The 26,629-nt window shown below is 44.2% G+C and overlaps 2 protein-coding genes across 2 annotated transcripts in view; one reads left to right on the plus strand and one right to left on the minus strand.

Annotated features, from left to right (window-relative positions):
- The window catches only part of GSTZ1 (glutathione S-transferase zeta 1), a 63,574-nt gene extending 41,180 nt beyond the window's left edge, over window positions 1-22,394 (minus strand). The window contains exon 1 of the mRNA XM_069208417.1: window positions 22,284-22,394. Within this exon, the coding sequence (XP_069064518.1) occupies window positions 22,284-22,301 (18 nt within the window). The 5' untranslated portion in view covers window positions 22,302-22,394. The remainder of the gene's footprint in view (window positions 1-22,283) is intronic.
- A 436-nt stretch (window positions 22,395-22,830) lies between these two features.
- The window catches only part of POMT2 (protein O-mannosyltransferase 2), a 331,358-nt gene continuing 327,559 nt past the window's right edge, over window positions 22,831-26,629 (plus strand). The window contains exon 1 of the mRNA XM_069208415.1: window positions 22,831-23,093. Coding sequence (XP_069064516.1) covers window positions 22,936-23,093 — 158 coding nt within the window. The 5' untranslated portion in view covers window positions 22,831-22,935. The remainder of the gene's footprint in view (window positions 23,094-26,629) is intronic.

A 26,629-nucleotide genomic window follows, 5' to 3' on the forward strand; every position in this document is an offset into this window, starting at 1 on the left:
TGGTGTCATTTTATTTATTAAGATTTGCTCTATTTGTCTATATTGGTTTGGAATTTGTCTTGTGTCATGTTCTCACTTTACTACTGTCTGAGTGATGCATAAATACTTTACAGTTTAGACTGATTTCTTTATGCCAAGCTATCAGAGGGGTAAGCACAAGTTAATTTAGTAGCTGTTTGTGGTTAACCCTGACGAGGATTGAGATTTTCCTAGCCTTGGTGTCAGAAAGGCTAGATTTTATTAAAGACACGGAGGCGAGTATTATGCATTGCTTTTCTTACTTTATTAAATAGCTGCCGAGAACTACAAATCCCAGAAACCCTGGGAGAAAAACTACAGAACAACATCACAATGGGGCTGACCAATCCGACGTCGAGCCTCCACATAACAATCATAACAATCATGACTGAGAGCAACAAGCCCTCTTTTCTTGCAAGAGTCAGTCCAAAGTAGAATCTGAGAGCAACAATAGAACCATATATAAAGTCAGAAGAGCAGTGAAGAAATCCTTGCAGAAATCCATGAGGAACTGAGAGGAAAAAACTGGTGAGAAAGAACTTCCGCACATAGCTTCCAGGCCAGGAGAAACTGGAAGAGGATCAACCGGAAGTGGCAGAGTTGGTGGAAGAGATGGCAACTGCAGAAGAAGAAACAGGGACGGTTAAAAGAAATGTGGTGGGATAATACTCGCCTCCGTGTCTTTAATAAAATCTAGCCTTTCTGACACCAAGGCTAGGAAAATCTCAATATTATTACAGGAACAGAGGCTCATATTATGCTTGTTTAAAGCAACAAAATAAAAGTGTCCAATGGATGATCAACAGGTTTACAATAAAATGTTCTAAACGTACTAACGTTTGACCAATCTGCAGATCTGAGGATCTCTTGTAAACTAGCCCCTGCCCAGAAGGCTCAAGAAGCTGTAGCTCCTCTCACCGAATGAGCACCATAAGAAAGGATAGAAACACCAGCCAAGGACATGGGCCACTTAACCCAACGAGCCAAAGTGGGAGCCTAGACAGGTTTGTGGGGTTTCTGAAAGGAAATAAGCAATTGAGATGAGGAGGGAAACCTGAGATCTGCAGTTTGAGAAACGTAAGTCTTCAAACAATTACCCACACACAATGTAGGTTGAGAGGGAAAAAAGGGATAAAGAACAGTAGATAAATTAGTCTTGGTATGTCTAAAGACTTGAAAATAAACACCTAAAGCAGAAAAATGAAAGGAGGAACCATCCAGAGCTTTAACATCTGATACACATTTAATAGAGACTGAACACAGAAGCATAGTCAATTTTGCAGTCAAATGTTTCAACGATAAATCAGCATTATCTGGCCATCCGAGGAGTAAATAAAGTACTTAATCAACATCCCACATCACATTGAATTTTGGAACCAGAGGTTTAGCAAAAAATACTCCCTTTAAAAGTTGACAAACCAGTGGGTGTTCACAAATAGGCCTTCCATCCACCCCGATATGTTCTGAAGAGATTGCATACCTGTAAGTGTCAACAGTACAATAAGCTTTAGCCTGTGAAGCTAAGGAAGCCAAAAAATTCACCACTAAGGTGACATCTGCTGAAAAGGGATCTGTATCCCTGTACACACACCAGCAACTCCAAACCAACCAAGCGGATCTGTAGACCCTTAATGTACCCAGAGCCCAGGATTGCTGAATGAACTGGACAGCTTCCTCTGAAATTACTGGGCTTCTCCAGGAAGCCCCAAAATTCTCCACGCTATGAGATGAAGGGAGCCTTCTAGAATTAGACTGTGAGGAAGACCTTGAGGGTTCAAGAGAAGATCAGGAAAAGGAGGGATCAATACTGGAAGGTCTGAGGATAGTTCCAACAGGGTTAGATACCAAGGCTGGACTGCCAGAATGGAGTGATGAAACCTAGGGAGGAATGCTGTCTGCGGGCTTGCGCTAGCAACCGAGCAATAAAAAGGAAGGGCCGAAAGGCATAAAGACGAGAAAGAGGCCATAATTGCAGCAAAGCATCCGTGGCCGTCGCTGACAGATCGGGCCTCCAGCTGAAGAAGGCAGAAAGTTGAGAGTTGATCCGGGAAACAAAAAAGTCTATCGGCATAGCCCCAAAGAGCGGAGAAAGATGATTGAACACAGAAGCGTGAAGTTTCCTATCGCTTGAGTCGTAAGTATGCCTGGAAAACCAATCTGCCACCACATTCAGCTTGCCTGGGAGGTATTCTGCCTTGACCGAGATATTCATTGGGAGACAAAACGCCCATAAACTCCTGGCCAAGAGTGCCAAAGGTTTCGATCTCATTCCGCCTAAACGGTTTATATACTTGACTGCAGACAGTTTGTCCATTCTCAGAAGAATTGAGCACTTTATCCTGCCTTTTAGAAAGGACTGGGTGGCAAAGGAACCTGCAAGCATCTCCTAACAGTAGATGTGCAGTGAGGCCTCCTGAACGGACTATGGACCCCCAGTCGAGAGTTGACCACATCTTGCGCCCTAACCTGTCAGACTTGCATCTGACTCTAAGACAAGATCTGGGGCGGCAGATAAAATCGTTCTCCCGTTCCAAGAGTCTACGTGACTCATCCACCAGGAAAGTTCTTCCCTGGACTCGGGATCCAGAACGACCGGATCTGAGTAAGCTAGACCCTTGTGAAGGTGACAGATTTTTTACCTCTGGAGAGCCCTGTAATGAAAGGGACCTGGGAAGATGGGTGAATGGTGGAAGAAAGAAGGCCCACCAAACCAGCTAGAGATCTGAGGGATAGATAAGGCGTGACAAATCTCTTTCTTTATCAGAGACACCTTCTGTTAAGGGAGCTGAAGCACTGAATCTACAGTGTTCATTAAGAAACCGAGAAATTCGAGACGTTGGGAAGGAATTAAAACAGACTTTTGAAGATTTATGACAAACCCCAGCCAAGCCCAGAGATCCCGACTAAGGTTTAATTGTTCCATCAGGCAAGACTTGTCCTGTGCCATGATGAGGAAATCGTCAAGATAGACAATTAGTCTTATCCCTTGACCTCTGAGGAAGGCCACTACTGTTTGAAGATCTTGGTGAAACTCCAAGGGGCCGAAAGGAAAAGTTCTGAACTGAAAGGAGGGCCCCAGCTGGAACTGAAAAAACTTCCTGTAGGAGGGATGAACAGGCACAAGAGATACGCGTCCTGAAGGTCCAAGCGGACCAACCAATCGTTTTGAAGTAGAAGATCCCTGAGATGGAGAATAGTCTCCATCTTGAAATGATAGTATACTACAAAATTGTTGAAAAGGTTCAAATTTATAACTGGTCGATGTTTGTTGTTCTTCTTCTGAACCAGAAAGATGGTACTGAGAAACCCGGAAGGGTCATATGCAACTTCTTCTATAGCCCATTTTGTTAGTTAGGATTGTACCTCCTCCTAAACCAGAAGGAATTGATCTTGGGAAAAATGAAGAGGTTGAGGCAGATGAGTCTGCCAAGGTACCTGATACAACTCTATGCAGTAACCTTGAACTGATTGGATGACCCAAGGATCTGTGGTTAGGGATAACCAAGCATTTAGACAATAACCCAGTCTGCCTCCTACAGGAGGAAGGCCAGAACTGGAAATCCTTACCTGCAAGCTGGTCTCCTTCGGATTTGTATCCCCTGTAACGGCCTCTTCAGAAATGTCAGGGATAGAATTGGGGTTTGTTCCCCCTGATACAACTCCTGCTGGTTGCCTTGAGTGAAGGAGCCTCTGCCGAATTGAAGAATAACAGCCGGCGAATCGACCCTTCCTTTGGCAGTCCTTCCAAAAACACGTTGGGGGAAAAAATTATTTTCATTGAAGAATGTGCCTTGTCCAAAGAAGTAAATGCAGAAACATATCTGCTCATCTCCTTTATGCCTGGGGGCAGAGGCCACACAGAGTGAAGGCTGGGAAAAGGATAGCTCTCACCGTCCGTTTTTCTGAGTGATGAGAGCCGGAGCGGAAGAGAGCAGCAAGGTCGCTCCAGACAATAACAAGCAGCAGCCCACACCGAGCGAGCAACGGAGCACATAAGAGGTACGGATACCTCAGAGAAACCAAACGAACGTTAGAGAACATTCAAAGAGTGTTGCGTTGCGTGCAGGCCCAGCGCGATATAAGAAACAAGCACACGCGGCCCAAAACACTATAAACTTAAAATGCACACCATGAAAATATATTTAGAAAATAACACCATACAAGTAATTAAAAATGATATAAAGGTAACGGCGAGCAGAGTACTTATCTTGACTGCGAGCAGCAAGAAAAGAGGGCTTGTTGCTCTCGGTCAAGATTGTTATGTGGAGGCTCGATGTCGGATTGGTCAGCCTCACTTGATGTTGTTTTGTAGTTTTTCTCCCAGGGTTTCTGGGATTTGTAGTTCTTGGCTGCTAAAGTAAGAAAAGAAATGCATAATGTGAGCCTCCGGTCTTGTTATACAATTGTGTTTATTATTTTAGTAGGGTTTCCACCCCTCCCAACTAATAACCCAATCTTCTACAGTAGTGAAAAGGAGCAACCAGTGGATCACAATGAAACTTGTACCACATAAGTGCAGTGACATTTATATGGCTCTCTTCCATAGCATAATGACACACCATCTAGATCAGATTAAAGTGTCTCTCCGGCCCTAGGAGGTGATAATGACATGTGATGTGTACCATTAGATCCTGGCATTAAGCACACCATCAAATCATGGCCACATTTGTGTTGCATACGATCGTATGTGTGCTACTGCCACTACACTCCTGCACTTACGAGTTAGAGTGACAGGTGTAAAGCAGCAGATTGTAGTGAAATACATGTTCCATCAATTAATAGGCGGCATAGGTAGGCAGGCCTATATCCGACCATCAGTCAAAACGTAAAAAATATGACCTCTAAACAGGGGTGGAGTAAATACCATTCCCGGCCACATGGAGCACCAGTCATGCTCTGTGGCTGAGGCTGTATTGGCATGCTGATGGCGAGATTACGACATTCAAGATGGTGAGCGGGTAGCGTTCTGCTCTGCGCGTTGCTCTTCACTTCATGCTCGCCCTGAGAAAATCCAAATCTCTGCATCATGCCATCGGCATTTTGCACCGGGTCTCCTCTCTCAGCACTAGGTTCCCGAGAAGACCCTGTAATTACCAATAACTCACCCCATAGTGACCTCGTTTGAAAACTACTGAAGCAGCGCAACTTGGGGAAGATGACTGCACAGTGTGGCATAAGAAAGTTGCAGTCCAGTCTGGATTTCCCGCTTTAGAGAACCACTGAAGCAACGTAATCAGAGGAAGGTCATCGGGTTCAGGAAGCTGGATGGCACAGTGTGGTGCAAGAAAGATGCAGTCAAGTCCACATTGAAATGGTCAAGCAGCTCCATCAATGGTTTTACAACGTCTGCTGAAAGCTTCCAGCCTTAGAAGCTGCAAGCAAGATACTGTTTGTCACTAAAGAAGGGGCAACTGAATGAGGGAGTCATATTGGAGCTTACTGTTGACTTATATAAAGTACATCACACACCGCTCGTAGTATTAGTAAAGACTTTCGCCTAGAAAATTAGTCCTTTCATCTTACTTGACCTGCCACAAGCAGACACTGTTTGCCACTAAAGGGGAGTGGCTGCAAGGGGAGAGCTACACTGCAGATAGGGAATTCATATAATCTATATTATTGCGCACTGCGTGCAGTTTTGGTGGCGCAACTGGCAGATTGAGCGAGTGATGCAATAGAGAGGAGACGTAGGACAGCAACAGGGCGCCACATTCCACTCTACAGGCGCTCTTTGGCGCACGTTGTTAAGAGTCTCAGGGAGGCATCCAAGTATTCTGCTGGGAATTTATCCAGCTAGTCAGTGCAGTAGTGAGGTGACATCTACGACCAAAAGCCAGTGGCAGCCTTATAGCCTGTGGCCCTAACGTGTACCCTCGAGGGAGAAAAAAGCTTCCCTGGAGGGGGTATTCCAGTGGATAGTTGTGGAGGCGGCCTGTGTAGCTATAGGTGCGGCTTGTGACTCTTACGGGCACCCCCAGCGCAGCTCTGCTTGCAGCACACAAGAATGAAGAGGCTGTCAACTGATTCAATAATTAATAACCGTGCAATTACCAATCCGGTGCGTAGCATGAAATTCCACTGTCACATCTCGGCCAAAGAAGCCAGACTCAAATTATCGGACACTGCACTCAAAAGCATCTCCCCAACACAGTCAGGTCTAATGTTTTCAGAAATGATGGGAGCAACTCTCAAGCTCTATGAAGCTGATAATAAGGAATCTCAAGCATTCAAAGAATTTAGAATCAGTGGTGTTATGTCCTTAGGCACATCGAGTGTAGATTTGGCTATGCTAAAAGAGCCAAATTTAATTTAATGGAGAAGGTTTCAGGATGGCGTGGAAGAAGGCGAGCCAAGTGTATCTGCCCCCCTCCCCCCTCCAGAATCGAAGCAAGTACAGGCATATCCCCTGTTCTCATACTAGCACCAAAGAACAACACAAGGAAGGAAAGCACTTATCAAGAAAAGACAGCTCTGTTCTTGAAGAGCACAAGAATGTAGATGATTCAAATTCAACAAATATTGCTTTTTCACCCGCTTTAACAACTAACCATCTACAGAGAGAGCAGATGGACATTTTGGGAGCATCAGCCCTAGTATCAAAGGCTCAACAGGTGTAGGGAGAAAAACAAAATCCCAAAACAGCTGAATCTCAAGTGGCATCAACAAACTCTCTTCTCCACCAGATTCTAGGGGAACTAAAACAAATGAAAAATTCGCAGGAAGAGGCGCATAAAAAAAACTGACCAACAACTTTGCTCAATCCATTCCAATATGCAGCAGTTCACAATGCGAATTTCTGGGGTCGAGCAAAGAATTTCGGATTTGGTAGATGTAAAACGGCATCAAGAAACTTTAGCAACTAAACTACAGAATGAACTGCTGGATCTTCAGATGAAGGTGGATGATGCAGAAAATAGATTGCACCATTCCAACCTAAGATTTACAGGGATACCATAGGGGTGCGAAAATGGCCAATCGGTTGCTAGCCTAGCCTCTAATCTTATTTTAAAACAGGTCTATCTGGTGGCTGCCACACAAAAGACTGACCTAACTTTAATGCAAGCCCACTGTGTTACGGCACTCCAACCCACCCCCCAACACCAAATACTCTGGCACGACTGTTGAAAATTTGGGGACTACAGGATAAAGGAGCATATCGCTAGCACCATTCAAGATAAATCGAATAAGACTGAACAGAATTTCTCCTTTAAGATTTTTTCAGATATTTTGCGTTTTCTGCAAGGCATATAATTCTTTCAGATACTTCTGTGTTTTCTGCAAGGCGCCGCAAAGAATTTAAAGCCCCTGTTTCCAGAAGCTTGTGATCACGGAGAGCATCGCCCAGAAGTCCAAACTAAAAGTTCTATGTAGGGGATGGGCACACATTTTTCAGACTGTTGAGCAGGTGCAAGACTTTCTTCATTCTCTTCAGCATTTGGGGAGGAGGGAGAATTGGCAGGGGGGAGAACCGCTAAATGAGTTTTGGAGCTCAAAAGGGAGGGTGAAGGTGTAAATTCTTCAACCCTCCTCTAGAGAGCGCTACAATGGATAAGCGATGCCTAGTTGCTTGAGGCTTTCAGTAAGCTGTCAGCAGCCCCAAGGCCTCTAGGCGCTATGCCAAGGTGCCATAGCAGGGGTAAAGGGGCAGGATAGGCTGCATGGAAGGGAGAAGGGGCGTAAGTCTCCAAGGGGTCCCAGACAGGGAGGGCTCCAGGAACGAGAGCGGGAGGAGAACAAGTGGGGAGGGGGTGACACAGTTCACTGTGGGTGGTGGTTTTTTAGGGGAGAGCTGTAAAAATACAGGTAGAAAGGACGGGGCTCTCTAGCGTCTCATGTTAAAGGCAGGTTTGAAACACGTTAATACCATCCTGAACCTCAGGCTAAAGGTAAACTTGGAATAAGTTAATGTTATGCAAAACAATAGGAGTAATAAAGTAATAAGCAGGCAAGTAGGGTGACACAACGAGGTAGGGTAAATGTGATTGAACATTTGCTGCCATGAGTACTCAAACCATTAGAGAAGCATTATGTAATATTAATGGAGCAAATAACTGAGTTTCGATCCATACTTTAATAGCTAAGTGGTTGGAAACCCAGATAATCCTGTGTAAAGAAACCCACCTTAAAGCGCAAGCTAAAGTGCCTAAAATTTCTAGTTTTATCTGTCACACATTTTTTTCTTCCACCAATGCGGCTGTTCGAGGTGTTGCAAATTTAATTTTGCGCAGGTTAGGGGGCGCAGCAGCAGGTTGTTAGGAATTCTAAAGCTAGATGGATCTTAGTATGAAAACAGAGAACCAACTGCTCCACTTAGTCAGCTTTTATAGACGAATTGAAGATGATACAATCTCCCTTAATGACAAATGTAACCTCTTATTTATACTCTTGGGTTTTTAATTGTGATGGGTGGGGGACTTCAACATCATACAAGACATCAAGCGAGACATCGCGTAGAGCTGCTTGTTTTTTTAGCTAAATTAATACGTGATCTAGCTTTAGATGACTCATGGTGTCACGAGCACCCATAGGTGCAAGAATTTATCTGTTTTTCTAAATGGTTTATCTCTGCCTCAATGATAGATCTTTTTCCTAATATCATCCCAAATAGCGAGGAAAAATTCATGCATAATGGTCAATCCTTTTTTGGATCACTCGGTTCCCTTACTCAATCTAATTATAAAGACCAAGCAGACAGATCGGCCACGGTGGTCACTTGATAAATTGTTTTAAGTAGATCCCAGTTGGCTGACAATCATGCCTCTCGCCCTTGACGACCTCCTCATCGGGAACATAGGCTACGTCTCAACACCTGCGGTTTGAAAAGCATACAAAGCTTTTAATAGAGGGGAAGCAATTTCCTATAAAGCTCAAATCAGTACGTTGAGAAAGGAAAAAACTGCAGTCCTGTAGCAGGAATTAGACCAAGCAACTTTAGCCCATTCAGCACTCTACTCCCAAATCTCAGGGGTTAGACTGCTGAATGCAGTTCAAGAGTTAATGGAGCACTATACATCCCAAGAAATTATAAATCAGAATAAGTGCGTTCAACAATACTTTGAGAAAAGCAAACACACAGGGAGGTTTCTGGCTTGGTCCATACAGAAAAGACGCAACAATGCACTTATTAAGTCTATATCTGATGAGGCAAAACACCAGATAGTCAATCAACCTAAGGATATTAATAGTGTCTTTCTAGAACACTACACCAATATGTACACCTCTACATCCCAAACCCCCCTATAACACATAAATTAAAATCTGGGGTCAATTGCACAGTCATCAGTTAACAACAAGCTTCATGCCTTCGCAACGGCACCCATCACTTTATATGAAGTAAAACATGCAAATAAAACATCTCCCAATGGGAAAGCTTGCAGGAATGACGAGATACCCATTTAAATTTATAAAATCTTCAAAGCCCAAATCACTTAAGTTTTTGTTAAACTATTCAATGAAATACTCTATGACTCTGAGGTGCCAAGCTCCTTTACGGAGACTGTAATACTTCGCTTTTTGAAAAAAGATGAAGCAATTGACAGGCTGGGCTCATACTGCCCCCATTAGGCTTTTGAATAGCGATTACAAGCTATTTACAAAAATTATAGCATCCAGGTTAACTACAATTGCACAAGCTGTGGTCCATGGGGATCAATACGGACTCTTACCAGGAAGAACTATCTCAACAAATATCAACTTCCTGTTTTCAAAAAATAAAAGTAAGGCCGAGATTATTATGCTTGATGCAGAAAAAGCATTTGACCTGGTCCAATGGGAGGTCCTGTTCGCTATCGAGCTTCACTTCAATTTTCCTTTGAAACTGATGAGCCTGTTGGAAACACTGTATTGTAAAGCAGAAGCCAAAGTCATAGTCAATTTAATCACGGACGTAACTCTATCAGTTGGGGCACGCACCAGGGCTGCTCTATGACCCTGGTCTTATTTACCCTATTCATCGAGGCTCTAGCAGTAGCTCTGCGCCAAGACCACCAGATTAAGGCCCCCTATACAGGATACACGAAAGATTAAGTTGTTTGCAGAAAATATGATTCTGAATATGATAGCAGAAGAGCAAAAAAATCGGCAGAGTGTTCAATAAAATCAAACTATTCATCAACTTAGGGGGGTATAGGGTAAATCACGCAAAATCAGAAGCTCTTCTTTTTGATAGCTCTGCCGATAGATATGCGGTCACATTTTTCAACATCTCGGCCGACTAGCTATCTGGGTATATTTGTGTCCCACAATTTCTCAGATTTATACCAACTCAACTATGTAACAACCCTTAACAAAGCACAGAGGTTACTGCAGCAATAGCAGAATCTGCCTCCAACAATTATTGGATTATAGCTCTGATTAAAATGAGGATTCTCCCGCTGTTTATGGTTATTTTCTCCAATGCCATGATTAAAGTTCCTAAAAAATATTTGAATGAAACAGACCAGATGCTGCGCCAATTATCATGGTAGGGAAAGAAAGTGTGTACAGAGCTGTAAAAATTGCAACTGAATATCGAAGATGGGGATTGGCGTTACCCCACTTTAAGAAATACTATCAGGTGCCATTTATAGATTCGATGATGCAGGCAGCAATTCCCTCTAACCTTCCCAATATTTTTTTATCTTAAACAAATGCTCTTGGAAGACAATATTTCCCTACTTTCTCAAGATTCCCAAGCTCCCTAAACATACCAGGTACAAGCGTCGCCACATAATGCTCAATCGATACACCCAATTTAAAGAAGAGATTCAGTCTCCCCAATTTCACCCTTCTATGTCATTAAGGAAATGTGGTTTACTACATCTACAGTTAGCGACTGAAGCCAGCCGAAGCTGGGAAAAGGTGGGAATCTATTGATTCAGAAATTTTATACTGGCAGGGAGTACGAAAATCTGGGACCAGTTGGTAATAGGTAACACTGCGATCCCCCAAGCATTATTTTTTTCTTACACTCAGATTCATAATTTCATGCAAAGCATTCAATCACCAATGAACTCGCTAGTCTACACTATTAGTCAAGCATATTTCATAAGGGGCCTGACAGGAGTGGGCAACTGGTATTGCATACTCCAGCAACAGATCTCCCCAACCGTAGTTCCAGCCATCCTCGATAAAACTGAAGCCACCTTAGGGTATGCAAGATCGACCTGCGTACTTGGCACCACTACAATGAAATGGCTCATAAAGCCATCAGAGGGGCCAACTTCAAAAGAATTGCTTTCCTTTCAAAATGGATGCTTTACTACACACCAACCTACATACACAAAATGTTTCCTACAATTTCCCGGGAGTGTTTTAGGTGCAGACATTACACAGGAGATTGGCCCCACGTATGGTTCACCTGCCTCGCCCTAGGCCAATTCTGGACAAAGGTATTCCAGTGGATTAGCGCCAAGCTACAGGTAGCTGTGACTCCCGATCCCTTTGGAGCCCTTTTTGGAATATCGATAACAGAATGTCTCCATAAGACAGCAACAACTTCTTTCAATAGCATCCTTAGTGGCTAAGTCTTTCATTTTACAAAAATGGAAATTGGTGGAAGCCCCCTCTTATGATTCTTTGGAAAATAAAATGGAGCAGGTTAAATTAAAAGAAAAACTGTATGCACAGAGAGGGGGCATTACAGAAATATCAGGGTATTTGGAACTCAACTTTGTCTGGCTAATTAGCAGGTATAACATCACAGATATATTTTTAATCTTTTGTCTTTCTTTCTATTATTAGAAATATGTAGATGAATTTGAGGTAAAGGAGACTAATTGATTGCCCACCTTGTATGTTTGAATTGTAATGCTCTCAACCTTTTGACCCGAATAAATAAATAAAATATTTGTAAAAACTTAGAAAATATGCAGTCACAAAATGATGAGTAAGAGGCCAGAATACCCATTGAGGCTGTAGTGTTGCTTAAGGTGGTGTCCACTGCTCCCAGCTCGGTGCAAGGCCCTCCTGCAGTTTCCTCATTTTGCAATGTTGGGCTGATATGTTCAAAGGCAGCAGACATACTGTGGGTTGCTTCCACCACTGGCAGCCTTCAGAGATTGTCTGCCTGCTACAGTGGCAATGTTCCACCCAGTAGGAGAGGATTCAATGATGCAGATCTGATGGCTTCTAATGTCACTGCATATTCACCGTGGTCCTAACTCTTACCCCATGATGGACAAGGAGACATGTCAGAGACACCCTTATCTGCCAGAGCCATAGAACTAAGCAAAGAGCATGGCACACCACACCACCTACGTACGTACCCACAGTGATGCAGCAGATACAGCAAATGAGGAATCTCACCTGCCAGCCTTTTCTTTTGCTCTCTGTCCTACAGTCCACAACAGAAGTAGAAGGATTTCTGTGAAAAATAATTCCAATTTGGGCAGTGGTACCTATCCTACTCAGGAACCAACGCTCAAAGTCAGATTCCACAACATCAGGTGCAAGTAGCGTTTGACTTTGCAAGGAGGCAAGACCAACTTTTTAGTACCCTGGTCTTGTCTGTACATGAATCCATGGTCGAAGCTTATCCCTGGACTACAAATGTATTGCACTATTTCTTCTAACTACCATACCACTTTGGCTCTTTAAAGATGAATACGCTTCACTATGAACGGAATGGAAAACACAAGTGTCATGGCTTTGTCTGCTTATAGCAGTTAGTGATTTGTTTAATGTTGACTCAGTATCACAAACTCTCAGGCCTGTTTCCATAGGCGACCAGGCCCCCTACATCTCTTTCAGTACATTAACAGCAGCATGAGGGTACAACTCTCAGAGATCGTAGTCACCATGAAGGGACACTCTAGTAAGATGTGGAGGATGTCAGTAGTGAATCAACAATCAATGGAGGATTTTGTAAGGCACATTTAGTAAGGAGTGGTGTTGCCAGAGGCATTGTTGTTATCATGGCCCACATCACTCAGACACAGCCTAGGAGTCTGTCTGTTCCTGCACACCAGATCTCTGATTCTGGCAGCGAAGGATTGGCCGTTAGCGTTGGCGACCCATATCACAGGAATTTGCATGAGACAGACTCTTATGTCTTTAGCTTCCTCAGAGAACTTCAGCTTTGGCTATGGTGTGGCTGTTGTGCCAAATATGTTGAGGTTCCTTTGACTAGAATTTTGGCATTTAGTTCATCGAGGGACTTTTTTTTTTAACTTTCCCTTTTTCCTCTTATTCCCATTGTAGTCAGGAGAATCAAGAACAAAGCTGTGGGGTTCCACATGGGGTTTCCTTGCTCATCATGAAATGGCATCAATGGTTACTGCTTACTTCCTCATATCTGTTTAACTCCCATTGTCACTCTCCTCACAACCTGTGTCAAACCTCTTGTTTCACTGTAAAGGGATCCATTCTGTTGCACCAAATAGACATCCTTTTGCCCTCAGGGTCAATCTGCATCGCTGCTTTTTTCCAAATGAGATGTTTTTGGGTAGTGAAGCTTTTGGTTCTTGACCCTCTACTAACTCTGCAGTTTCATAGAAAAGTGCCCAGAAAGGACTTGGTTGGCCCTCCTGCTGGGAGAGTTAGCAGAATTGTTTTCTTTGGTGGTATTGGTGGGGAGCCACGCCTTCTTGGCTCCCTACTGAGTGCAACTGTATCCAGTACAGGTGCCCAGCATTCTCACTTTTGTTTCTGTGCTTACAGAATATAGAAGTGCATACTAGTACTTTTACTAGAGTGTGGGGCTCACAACTGTCACACATGATGGAAGACTTTAGCAATTCCTCATAGATTTAGGCATGGAGTTGAGAAACGATTGGATAATATGTTGATTATGAATGGTATTTATCATTATATGTGTGTTCTCTCCCTGATTACAGTATTTATTCCTGCTATTGCATTTTTGGAGGTGGTCACAAGTACAGTCGTCTATAGTATGAAACAGAAAGTGAAAGATGCTGATGTTACATATCCCAAAGTCGGTGTTGTTAGACCTTGGTGTGGTTTCCCAGTCTTTTTGCCTCTGGTTCCTGTGCTTTTAACTGTATGCTGGACTTTATTTTTGCTGGTTTTGGTACTCTGGGCACTCTACCACTGCTGACCAGTGCTAAAGTGCAAGTGCCATCTGTGTAAGCTGTATGTGTAACTGGCTTTCCCATGATCAACATATTTGATTTACTACTAAGCCCCTAATAAACTCCCCTAGAGGTGCCCAGGGCCTGTAAATCAAATGCTACTAGTGGGCCTACAGCACTGGTTTTGCCACCCACATGAGTAGCCCTGTAAATATGGCTCATACCTGCCACTGCAGTGTCTATGTGTGCAGTTTTAAACTGCCAATTCGACCTGGCAAGCGTACTCACTTGCCAGGCCCAAACCTTCCCTTTTTGTGCATGTAAGGCACCCCTAAGGTAGGCCCTGGGTAGCCCCACGAGCAGGGTGCAGTGTATGTTAAAGGTAGGACATATACCAATGTGTTCTATATGTCCTGACAGCGAAATACTGCCAATTTCCGTTTTTAGATGTTGTAAGGCCTATGCCTCTCATAGGTTAACATGGGGACTACCTTTAAATTTCTTTTAATTACAGTTTCCCATTGGAAGCAGATAGAGATAAAGGGTTTGGGGGTCTAGGAACTCACAATTTAAAAATACATCTTTTGGTAAAGTTGGTTTTTAGATTGTCAGTTTGAAAATGCCACTTTTAGAAAGAGGGCTGTTCTTGCTTAACCATTCTGTGCCTCTGCCTGCAAGTGGAATCCACGTCTGGGTCAGACTGACAGTTGGGCTGATTGTGAATTCCCTCCAGACAGTACCACAAAGAGAGCTGGGGTGTAGCCTATATAGCCTGATGAGTCTCCAGGGCTATAGTGGGTAGGGATGAGCTGACACTTACACATGAAAGGGCTGTGCCTGTCCCCACACAATGCAGTCTCCAACCCCCCTGGTGTGTGTCTGGGCCAGGCTTGGGCAATCAGGATCTTGTGAACAACAGAGACTTTCCTTTGAGGTTTGCCTACTTCAAAGGCAGGCAGGAGTACAAGTAGTGGACCCAAAACCCCAGATTTTTTTATTACTTTTGGATCGAGAGGAATTTCTGCCAAGGAGAAGAGCTGGAGGAGGAGTGCTGCCCCTTTGACTGGGACTGTGCTTTGCTGGTTTGGCCTGCAGTTGCTCCTTCTGCCTTTGAGGGGGCAAAGACTGGACTTTGCTGTGTTTTCCTGCTTGTGAAGTGTCTCCAAAGGCTTGGACTGAGCTTGCCCCCTGTTCTGAAGTCTTAGGGCCATAAAAGACTTCCTCTGCCAGCACCTGGACTCTCTTGCTGAAAATCCTACCCTGCCAAGTGGTGCCCAATCCAGTCTCTGGGCCCCTGAAAGGAGAAGTTGGTGGAACCAAGACTGAAATTCACGCACATGAGCCGTGTGGGAGAAAAATCGATGCATCTGCTTCGCGACTGAAAATTTGACGCACCACCTGCATCACGGCTGGGAAATCAACGCAACACCCTTGTGTGGCTTACAAAATTGACACATCGCCCACGCAGCATAGTTCTTCACCACCGTGTGCAGGAATTTCGCATTCGTTGTCGTCGGGCGTCAAAACCACAGTGAACCTGCGCAGACCCAATGTTGCCCATCCAGAAACCAACACATCGCTCTGCTGCGGGAGAGGAAAATGACACATCGCCTACTCGACTGGAGAAGAAATGATGCACAGCCTCGCTTGCGAGTAAGGAATCGACGCATCGCTGAGTTTTCTAACGCACGCTCGCTCGTGCAGCTTAATTTTTTATGCATATCAGGTACTTTGTGTAAAAACAATCCATTCATTGATTTTTATGGCTTAAGACTCTTTTTTAATTTAAAAATTCCTAACTTTGCTTGTGTATGTTGGATTATTGTTGTTTTGGTCTTGTTTGATTTAGATACATATTGGCTATTTTTCTAAACTGGTGTTGTGTTACTTTTGTGGTGTTTTCACTATATTACTGTGTGTGTTGGTACAAATACTTTACACATAAGCCTGATTGCTTGTGCCAAGTTACCAAGGAGGTGAGCAAGGGTTTTTCTAGGTATGGATCTCCCTTACTCTGACTAGATTGAGGGTCCCTGCATGGACAGAGTGCAAACCAAAGACTCAATTTCTAACATTGGTGATCAGCGGTTGAGACAGAACTTGTATTTGTACTTGACATGCAGTGATTGGTGTACACTACTGTTTTCAGTGCAGACCATTATGTGACCACATACTACTTGTTTTTCTCTTTAGATTTTTTCTGCTTCCTTTTTGGTTCTTTTTTCCCTTGGGATCTCTCTGCCTTTTTGGAACTCTTACATCTTTCTTGAACCTCACCCTCGAGTATGTCTCAATCTGGGCATGCACCAGCTGTTGCTACAAAAGTTTTGTTTGAGTTGGAAAAACTGGAGGAGTATACAGTGGCTCAGCTTAAACAATCTTGCAAAGAACTTTCCTGGCCAATCAAAAGCTCTGTTAGGAAGGAGGAGCTGCAAAAGGCACTGAGGGCCCGATTGGTAGCTAAGGAGACGGGGGGCACACAGAGGAGCACAATGTGGATAAGGAGGTGCGGAGCATACATGATGTTGTATTGGGTAACCCTGATCTGCCTGGGGAGAGGGCCTCTGGGGCAGGCAGTAGTGTTTCTTCCAAAGGTCTGACCCCTGATGAGTTGCAGGACACACAAGCAGAGCGACTGTACCAATTTGAGTTAGAAAAGTTTAAAATGGAAATGGAAGAGAAAAGATAAGCCATGGAAGAGAAAAAGATGCTTTTAGCTCATGAGTTAACTTTGGGAGTGCTGGACCAAAGTCAAACAGAGATGGTATCAGCAATAGCACAGTGCAGCCTGAAAAGAGGGTACACATACCAAAGGATTTAGTGAAGGATTACAAAAGTGAGGATGACATATACCTGTGGTTCAAGGGGTACGAGTCAACTCTTTACATGAACATGGTCCCTGAGGTACACTGGAGGGTGGGTCTGTGGAAGTACTTTGAAGTAGAGGGGAAGGACACCCTGACATCCCTAGGGGATCCCCAGGGACTCACCTACTCTATCATGAAGGACGCCCTACTCACTAGATATGGTCTCACCTCTGAGCAGTACAAAGAAAAGTTTAGATTGTGTAAGAAAAAGGAATCCCAAACTTGGTTGGAATGTGTAGATTATTTCTGCAGGTCACTGGATGGTTGGGTGAAGGGCAGTAAGGTAACAATTTATGAGGGGCTGTACAATTTGATTGCATGAGAGCACTTGTACAGTCTTTGTTTTCCAGAGGTCTGCCAGCACCCTGCCTTGCCCTGGAAGTGGACCAGTGGGAGAGCACCAGGGTCTAGAAGACGTATGGGGGAGACTCAGCCAAGGTGGCGGGGTCCCCATTAGAAGGAGTGGGGGGCAAGGGTAAACAGGGGGAGTTCGCTAAAGGGTCCCAACCAAGTTCCCATGGTAAGGATTCCCAGCCCCCAGGTAAGAAGAAACCATGGATATCTACAGGGAAACCTGCAGAGAAGGGTCCCCGCAAATGTTATGCATGTGAACAGGTGGGTCACATGAGGGGGGACCCCAGATGTCCCAAGTGGACAAAGGCACCCCCTTGGTGCTCAGTCACAGGATTTGCTATGTGTAGCGCTTGGGGAGGAGTTGGTTCCAGAAGAAGGGTGGGAGCCAGCTGAGATGATCCTTGTCTCACTAGGGGACAGTGAGATGGTCCAGAGGACTGTTGTGCCTGAGAACACTAATAGGTACAGGCACTGGGTGACCATCAATGGACAGAGGTTGGAGGCTCTGAGAGACACAGGAGCCAGTGTGACTACTGTAAGATATCACCTGGTGTCTGAAGAACAGGTAGTTCCCCATGTACTTCACCAAGTAGTTGCAGTAGACAAGCTGACCTATTGCCAACAGGAAGGGGGGTCTCACCAGGGAGGAGTTCTGTGGAGCACAGAAGTCATGCTCTACTCTTGAGGGTCTGTGGTGGCAGGATGCAGACCAGGCATCTGGCAAGCAGTCTGGATCACAATGGATCTATTGGGAGGATGGCCTCCTGTATAGTGAGCATCAGGTTGCTGAGCCTGGAGCAGCACATGTGCTGGAGTACCCCGGCGCTTTAGAGCTTTCCTACCGGGTCTGGCTCATGATGTGCCTTTAGCAGGACATTTGGGGCAGGACAAGACCTTTGAAAGGCTTGTCACCCACTTTTTCTGGTCCCAAATGCACAGGCACTCTGACGCACTTTGCAGGTCTTGCCAAACTTGTCAGGCAAGTGGCATGAGTGAGGGGAAGTGCAAGGTCCCCCTCCAACCTTTTCCTGTCATGAGCACCCCTTTTGAGAGGGTGGGCATTGACATTGTGGGGCCTCTATATCCCAAGATATCCATGGGCTATAACATTAATATTGGCCATATATACTAAGCACATGACAGACTGATTTGTCTCTTGGTTTACCAATGCCCCGGCGACGATGACATGACGTATTTTTTAAGATTATGTTTAGCAACTATTATTTTCACTAAATGTCACTCAATGTTGTGCTATGACCTGTTGAACTAACACTTACAACGTTAAAGAACCAAACTTTTTCAAAAAATTTTAAGAATCACCATATTTTTACTTGAATTTTTCTGGGTGATTTACGTGCCAAGTGTCTTAGTGGCATAGCTTCTGCTTGGGGTCTTAGAGCCAAGGAAAACACTTGGCTCTACTCAATCTTGGCTCTCCCTAATAATTTACTTTCTTGCCCTCCAATAGGTGTGAATAAGAGATAGACTGCAGGCCCTCTAACCCAACCAGGATCCCTAATATTGCCATACTGTTTGGGCACTTGTTTGGATTGCTTGTCTTTCGGACAGCTGAATAGTATATTTGAACAGGGCAGAAGAAGTATTTTCTGCCCTGGTGTTTGTATGCACCTGGTGCTATATTAGTGCTGTCTCCAACTGTACTGCCTCATAACACGGACAAACTACAGTGGTTCCTGCAGCTTAAAGGTAGTGGTCTGCAAGCATCTACACAGCTTACGACAGTGGCTCAGTAATTGTTCTCAGTCAGTGTTTTGCTCTGACCACCAAGCAGCACTGCTACCTCAGTCAGTGTCACATTGGTGCCAGTGTTAAATAGGTGTGTGTCTGGTCTTTTCCACAGGAGTTCTTAAAAGTGCTGAAGCACCAGCAGCAAAGACCCCATCAGATACCTCATTGGCAACTATAAGCCCTCAATGGCAGAGGCAGCACTCACTGTGCAATGTAGGTGGCACCAGTAATACACCATGTGAACTGCTGGAAATAGGAAGATCTATCCGAATCCAGCAGCTACTATTGAGTGGGGTGCAGGTTCCGGGCCAGCCCTGGTGAAATATGCTGTGTCCTAAAGGAATCTGCCGATGTTGGGTCAAATTCAGCGACGTTGCAATGTGCCTGCTTTGTGCTCAGAGCAGAAACACTCCAGAGTGCCAGAGTTTCAGTTCCAGCAGGGCAAACACAAATGTCTCAGTTAAAGAGCCATCGGCACTCGTTTTGTTTGAGTCTTATTCTGGCCGGGGGCTATCTGGAGCTTAATATCCTGATGCCAATGCCATCTAAGAAGAATTAACATTTTTTAAGTGACTGAATTAAACTGTGGTTTGGAGGCAGGTTTTTGAGTTTCCAAAGTTCCGAGTGTAAGAGATATGTATGTGCAGTAAGAAGGTAAGACTTATCTGGCTATACATGTAAATACTCTAATTACCATTTATATAGCACTTATGACTAAGTCTGTAATACTACCTAAAAGGAACCTTTTTTAGAAATCTTAGAATAACAAAATAATTCATAAAAACATTACAGTTCTGCCCTTGCAGTTGGCAGGCAGCTCCTTAATGCCGGTTCATACCGCACAGAGTTATATTATCATTATTATAGCTTTGTGTTGCAGGTAACATATAAATATTGTGAGCAAAAGCAGCAATGCATCAACTGCCTACATAAAATAGAAGTCTGTGATGTTCATGTTATGTGTTATGCTTTACAAAAGGCACCTTAACCCTCTATGCCATTTTATGACAAGTCAAACCTTGGATTAGACTACACACTGATTTCTCACAACAAATTCATTATCCACCAGAAGCTGTTATTACACTGGAATGGAAATTGCCGGGTACACAAAGAGCCCTAGAGCAGGTGCTTCGACCCAAAATATATTTTAAAACACATTTTGTTTGTGACCAATTAATGAAGAACAGAATTACTACCACAGTTGTTTTTGTTGCCAACTTCTTTGGTACAGAATTAAAAATATATATATATATAAGGCCCATACTTACAAAGCCTTTGCATTGGCCTGGTGTCACGCAAGGTGGCGCAAGGACAATGGAAAGGCTTTGGTAATATTTACAAAGGCACAAAAGGCTGTGTTAAAAAATGTAACGCAAGGCCAGTGGTGTAACGAAACTTGAGGGGGAAAACCCTGCAAAGTACACTGAGCACACAAAGGACAATGAGGAAAGTCTCAAGCTCTCAGCCCAGGTTCCTACCGCCTGTGCACAGTGTACTGTGCTGAGGGGGGCCCTTGAGGTCAGGCCCCACCATGCACCACAGGGGATTTGGGGGTTATTGTAATGCCAGTGAGCAAGGCAGCTCCTTGTGTTGTGTTACATTAAATTTCAACTTTGGAGGTGTTCCATAGGGGTGGTGTGTGGGAGGGGGGGGGAGCATTGGCATTCCCATGCATCCACCAATGGATTTTGACTAATTCCCAGATTTACAAAGATTTGTAAACCTGTGACTTTGTCAAAATACTACACTTTTCCAAGTGCGCCGTAAAGAAGAGAAATATCTTTATTTTTCCTTGTTTGTTCCATTCTGCAGCACCACATGGAAAGAGGAAAATGTATTTAAGAATTGTGTTTGTGCAGGAAGGGACACCTTTGTGCACAAAGAGTTAGGTACAGCTCTTTGTGTGCACAGAACATCCCATGCTTGTAACGCAGGCACCCTTGCACAATAGTGCAAAGGTGGGTACATTGGTGCTAGGCTGCACATAGTATGCGGCACAAAGGCAGAGCTCAAATGCTCTATATCTTTGTAAATATGGAACATTTCTGCTCTCTCCCTTTCATGCAACGTAGCACAGCAACTTTGCCTGCATTGTGTGAATGTTTAGTAAATGTGCCACTGGATGTACAAGTTGACTGTCAGAAACCTTAGCTGATGGCTATGCCCTCCTTTTTGTTATCACTTATTTAAACCCACGTGTGGGATCCCAGATACAATTATGTCCATTTCCATCCCCAAGAGGATGTGTTCTCAGAGAACAGTGTGTGTGCAACGTTTAATGTGTACTCCAGTTAGCCCACTAGTGGTGGGCAGTAGTGGGCAGCAATAAAATATATTTCGGGTGATGTCAACCTCTTTCTTTTGGAGAGCACTGGCATTATGATTATGCTCTGAAAATATCACTCTTCTTATCTGCATTGGACCTTTTGTCTACAAGCATAGTGTACCTTTCATTCTCCGCAGGCCCTGTTTAGTGTTACCAAATTTTGCCTGTATTTACATAACATATATCATTATATCAAAGACAAGTTCTAACCCAAAGCTTTGATGTTATAATCCTCTAAACTCTGAAAGTAGTATATGGTTACTTCATTTAAACAAAAAGGACAAAAGACTGCAATGGTTTTGGGTAGTTCCAAACAAGTTAATCGTTTGCACATTACCCCACACATATAAACTACACTTTTAAACTTCCATTGCTTGTTCCACATTTAACGCAAAATGTGTTTTATGTGTTTGTTCGCTGACAACGCCATCCACAAGCGTGGACTGACATATGGAGGCCAGAAACAAAGCAGCTCACAGACCAGCTAAGGACAGGTCACGCCACAAAGACAAGCAACACATGACGTTTGGGAACAAATAGAATGCAGAAAAATCCACAGAATTTTCCCATTAGATTGAACACGAATGGAAGGTAGATTTTAAGCAGAAGCAAACTATAGAAACATTTTTCGTTTGAAAAATTGGGAGTGTTAGCATGCGTGAAGCACTGGCTTGGTTGTCGGAGCGCAGCACAGGGTACGTGGAAACATTGTGGCCCAGCATGTGCAGGTAACAGCTGCCAACTAACCGACCATATGTATGTAGTACGCTCATTCTTGTATTTTCAGTTAACGGTATTGGCGTGACGGGATTTAACGAGCACTTCTTATAAAATAAAAGGACAGTAACATATTAAATAAGTCGGTCTTCTGAACACTGACTAAACGAAGAATACATAACAGGGAGTGGGGCAATGGCATCCACCAGTAGTGAGACACACGTCCTGCCTCTCTCTCCATACCTTCAGCAGCACTGACATCCCAGCGTAAATAGCAGAACCCAGTCTGCTGAAAGTTAAGAAACGGTAAATAGAACCAGAAGCGCCGTGGAAATAAAAGGAAGACAACTACAGCAGGGCAATGGACACAAAAGACGGGCCAAACGTGATTGCCAAATAGGAGTCGCTGTTTACATTAACGCAGAAGGCGCAATATAAACAACGAGGCTACACTTGACAAATTTTTCGCTTTAAGATACATAGAAGAAATCTTCCCGGAATCAGTAGTCTTTTGACACTTAATTATGCCACAATTAAATACTAGCAGCTACTCATTTAATACCAAAATATCCGGTTTCAAATATGCCTTACCAAAAAGGAGCTCGACACAAAAGCACACATTTTAGAAATTTTCCACATGCTCCATAGGAAATGTTGTAAATTCGGCTGCATTTTAGCCAGCGCATGGACATCTAGGGTTCTTTCTTTTTGTTCTATCCATAGAGTAACAATTGTGTGCTCTAGTTAATGGAACAGAACCCGTGTCAGCCATCTTGGAACGGTGTCATTGATTTAGCGTTACACGAAAGTGGGTGTTACAAGTTCACCACTCCGGCCGTGGAACTTTGTTACGTGTGGCTCGGTCTCCATAGGGACCGTAGGGCGCGTGCCACGGATGGAGACTTCATCGGGGGCCCGTGGAAAAGGCCGCAAGTCGGGGCCCCGGGGCGTAGAGGAGGGGCAGCGCGCTCCTGGACTGTCCCCGTTAGCTCTGGTCACTCTGCTCTCCCTACTCAGCCGCTTTCACCGCCTACCTGAGCCGGCGCATGTTTGGTGAGTAGCGGTTCGGGCCACTGCACTAACAGTACTTAATCACGGTCCGCATTACAGCTATTCCAGTTCTCCCCGCTCTCGCCCCACTATACATTTAGGTTCCCTAGTAATTTACTGCCATACTGCTTAACATCATATACTGACAAATCCCAGAAAGCAAAACACACTCTGGTCTGTGTGAGTTATATGGGCTTGTCCATGGAAAACTTGAAAACTATGAAAATAAAGTTCCTTGATAAATCACAACGTACTGACGGCCGCATTTTAGAGCCTGCAGGATCCCTCTCTGTGATATTCCAGATGCTGCAATAATACATATTTTCATTGGATGTAGTTGTATATTGGAGTAAGTAAGTAAACTCTATTGTTCAATTAATTGAAACCATTGCAATATAAGGCATAAGACATGAATATAAAAATGAATTCCATGAAGCTTTTAAAATCGTAATCTTCTTTCACTGGAATGATAAAAATCCTTCTTGTGCAAGCGATTTAGCGAACGTGAAATGAACTGCCATTGTTCCTACTCGAGGCTGTGATTTGTGTGCAGAAGAAGAGCCAATGCAAGAGTTACTTGAATAGCTGTTAAAACTAATTGCAGTACTGCGGACATTGTCAGTGATAGCATGCAATAGAGTTTGTCAAGAGGACTTTTTATTTTGTGGTCCGACCCAGAGTAGGGTCAACGTTTGTGTAATCGTGACCTGTAGTCATGTCCCCGATTAAGGCCACGAGCTGGTACAGGAGTAAAGGGCTTATGCGAAGAGAAGAGCTTGTGCAGAGCAAGTGCAAGAGTAAAACTTGTGCGAAGAAGAGACATTATACAGATTACTGTTTTAACTCTACCGTTAAAGGTGGGTTTCTTGCTGTTATGCTATGCTGGTGTATCCTAGGATGCCAAGCAAAGTGTTTTAGGCAGTGGGTCTGGGTTGGAGGGCGCATCATGCCTAGCCTTAGGAGGGGCAGGTGTTCGGAGTTGGCGATTTTTGTTCTGGCGGAACAGTTGCCTTCTTTACCTTCCTTAAAGCCATGTTAACTCCTTGGAGATACTTTACTGTTCCGGAGATTGCTCAGGGTCTCCAGAGTTTTAAGATACTCTCTGATCTTTGAGTGGTATTTGTTGGCTATTTCCAGCCAGACTTTGTGATTTATATTGTTCTTGTTGGTGGACTTGAGCCTGTAGCATATGTTGGTAAATACAGCACTTCTGGAAAATGTTTGACCAGACCAAATTCCAGCCTGATTTGAGCGGGTGAGGTATATCTGGGGAGTTGAAAAAAATCCATGTAAATTCTTACGATGGTAGTGTCCAATGTCTTTGAGTCCCTGCCTCAAAGTGCTTCATTTCCTTATGTCAGTATGAGCACCACCTAAACTTGGAGTAGCCTGCTTAAGGTTTGGAGGTCTTATAGTACACCTGTTCTTGTTCACAACACTTTCTGTATTTGTGGTACTGTTATTTAACCCAGGACAGCATTTACAACAGTTTTTGCATACTTACGTTTACCTTAAGTGCACAGGTTACTTTCATTCAGTGGTGCAGAGTGATGTGGCTTTATGGCAAGAGCTATGGTCCTGGGGACCCAGACTCGAGTCTTGACTTTCCACTCAACATTCAGTGATTCTCCCTGTGCCTATAAAACAACAATCATTGGCAAAGCCAATAGGTGTTGCTTATGTGAGAGCTATTAGCTATGCCACTGTCTTTTAGACATGCTGTACAGCAGCTTTGAGTGGAGTGGCATTGTATAGATTAGTGTGGCTTTGAGTGGAGTGGCTCTGAGTATAGTGAAGTGGGAGCTTTGAGAGGAGTGGCTCAGAGTATAGTGAAGTGGCGTACAGTGGAGTGGTGTAAAGTGGCGTAGACTGGCATAGAGTGAAGTAAGGTAGAGTGGACTGGAATTGAGTGGGATAGAATGAATTGGACTGTTGTAGAGTAGAATGGCATTTAATGGATTAGACTAGAGTGTAGAAGAGTGGCTTGAAATGGAGTAGAGTGAAGTGGGGTAGAGTGACGTAGTGTAGAGTGGAGTAGTTCAGAGTGGTATTGTGTAGAGTGGCATAAAATAGATTGGTGTATAGTGCAGTGGTGTAGAGTGATGCACAGCACAGTGGCTTAGAGGGGGGCAGAATAGAGTGGTGTACAGTGAAATGGCATAGAGTGGTGCAAAGTAGAGTAAAGTGCAGTGGCGTAGAGTGATGCAGAGTACAGTGGCATAAAGTGCACTGCCAAGAGTGGTGTAGAGAAGAATGGCAAAGTGATGTGGCATAGAGTGGAGAAATGCAGAGTACAGCACTTTGGCAAAGAGTGTTGTGGCATAGTGTATAGTGATGTGGAGTGGAGTGGCATAGAGTAGATTGCAGTGGCGTAGAGCGTTGTAGAGTGCAGTGGTGTAAAGTGAAATGGCTAGTGCTGAGTAGAGTGCAATGTTCTAGAGTAGAGAGGTGCAGAGTAGAGTGCAGTGGCAAAAAGTGCTGTGGCGTAGAGTGGTGCAGAGCAGAGTGACACTGAATACACTGGTGTAGAGTGGTGTAAAGTGCAGTGGCCTGGCAAATAGTGCAGTGGCATAGAGTGGTGTAGACCAGAGTGTTGTAAAGTACAGTAGTGTGGAGTGGTGTAGAGTGCAGTGGCCTAGAGTAGAGTGGTACAGAGTAGAGTGCAGAGGTGTAGAGTGCAGTAATATAGAGTAGGGTGGTGTGGATTAGAATGTAGTGGCATAAAGTGCTGTGGCGTAGTGATGCATAGTAGAGCGGCATAAATAGTACTGGGGAAAGAGGTGTAGAGTAGGGCAGCGTAAATTGCAATAGCGCAGACTGGTGCAGAGTAGAGTGGCATAGAGTGCAGTGGCATTGAGTGCAGTGGTGTACGTAGAGTAGAACAGTGACATAGAGTGCCGTGGCATAGATTACAGTGGTGTAGAGTGGTGCAGAGTAGAGTGACGTAGATGTAAGTACAGTGGCACAGAGTAGACTGGTGTAGAGTGCAGTAGTGTAAAGTAAGGTGGGATAGAGTGCAGTGGTGCAGAGCAGACTACAGTGTCAAAAGTTTAGTGGGGTAGAGTGGTGCAGAGTAGTGTAGAGTGCAGTGGCACAGGGAGGTGTAGAAAGACTGCAGCAGAGTAGAGTGGCATTGAGTGTAGTGGTGTAGAGTAGAGTGCAATGGCATAAAGTAGAGAGGTGTAGTGGCATAGAGTGCAGTGGCATAGAGCAGTGCAGAGTAGAGTGGTGTATAATACAGTGGGGTAAAGTGAACTGGCATATAGTGGTGTAGAATAGAGTGTCGTAAAGTACAGTAGCATAGAGTGGAGTAGAGTGCAATGGCCTAGAGTAGAGTGTAGAGGTGTGGATTGCAGTGGCATAGAGTAGAGAGATGCAGTGGCGTAGAGTAGTGTAGAGTACAATGGCATAGAGTGCAGTGGTGTAAAGAGCATTGGTATAGAGTGGCATAGAGTAGAGTGCATTGGTGTAGAGAGGTGCAGAGTAGAGTGGCGTAGAGTGCATTGGTGTAGAGAGGTGCAGAGGAGAGTGGTGTAGCG

The sequence above is a fragment of the Pleurodeles waltl genome, chromosome 9, assembly GCF_031143425.1.
Source record: "Pleurodeles waltl isolate 20211129_DDA chromosome 9, aPleWal1.hap1.20221129, whole genome shotgun sequence".
NCBI classification, from domain to species: Eukaryota; Metazoa; Chordata; class Amphibia; order Caudata; family Salamandridae; genus Pleurodeles; species Pleurodeles waltl.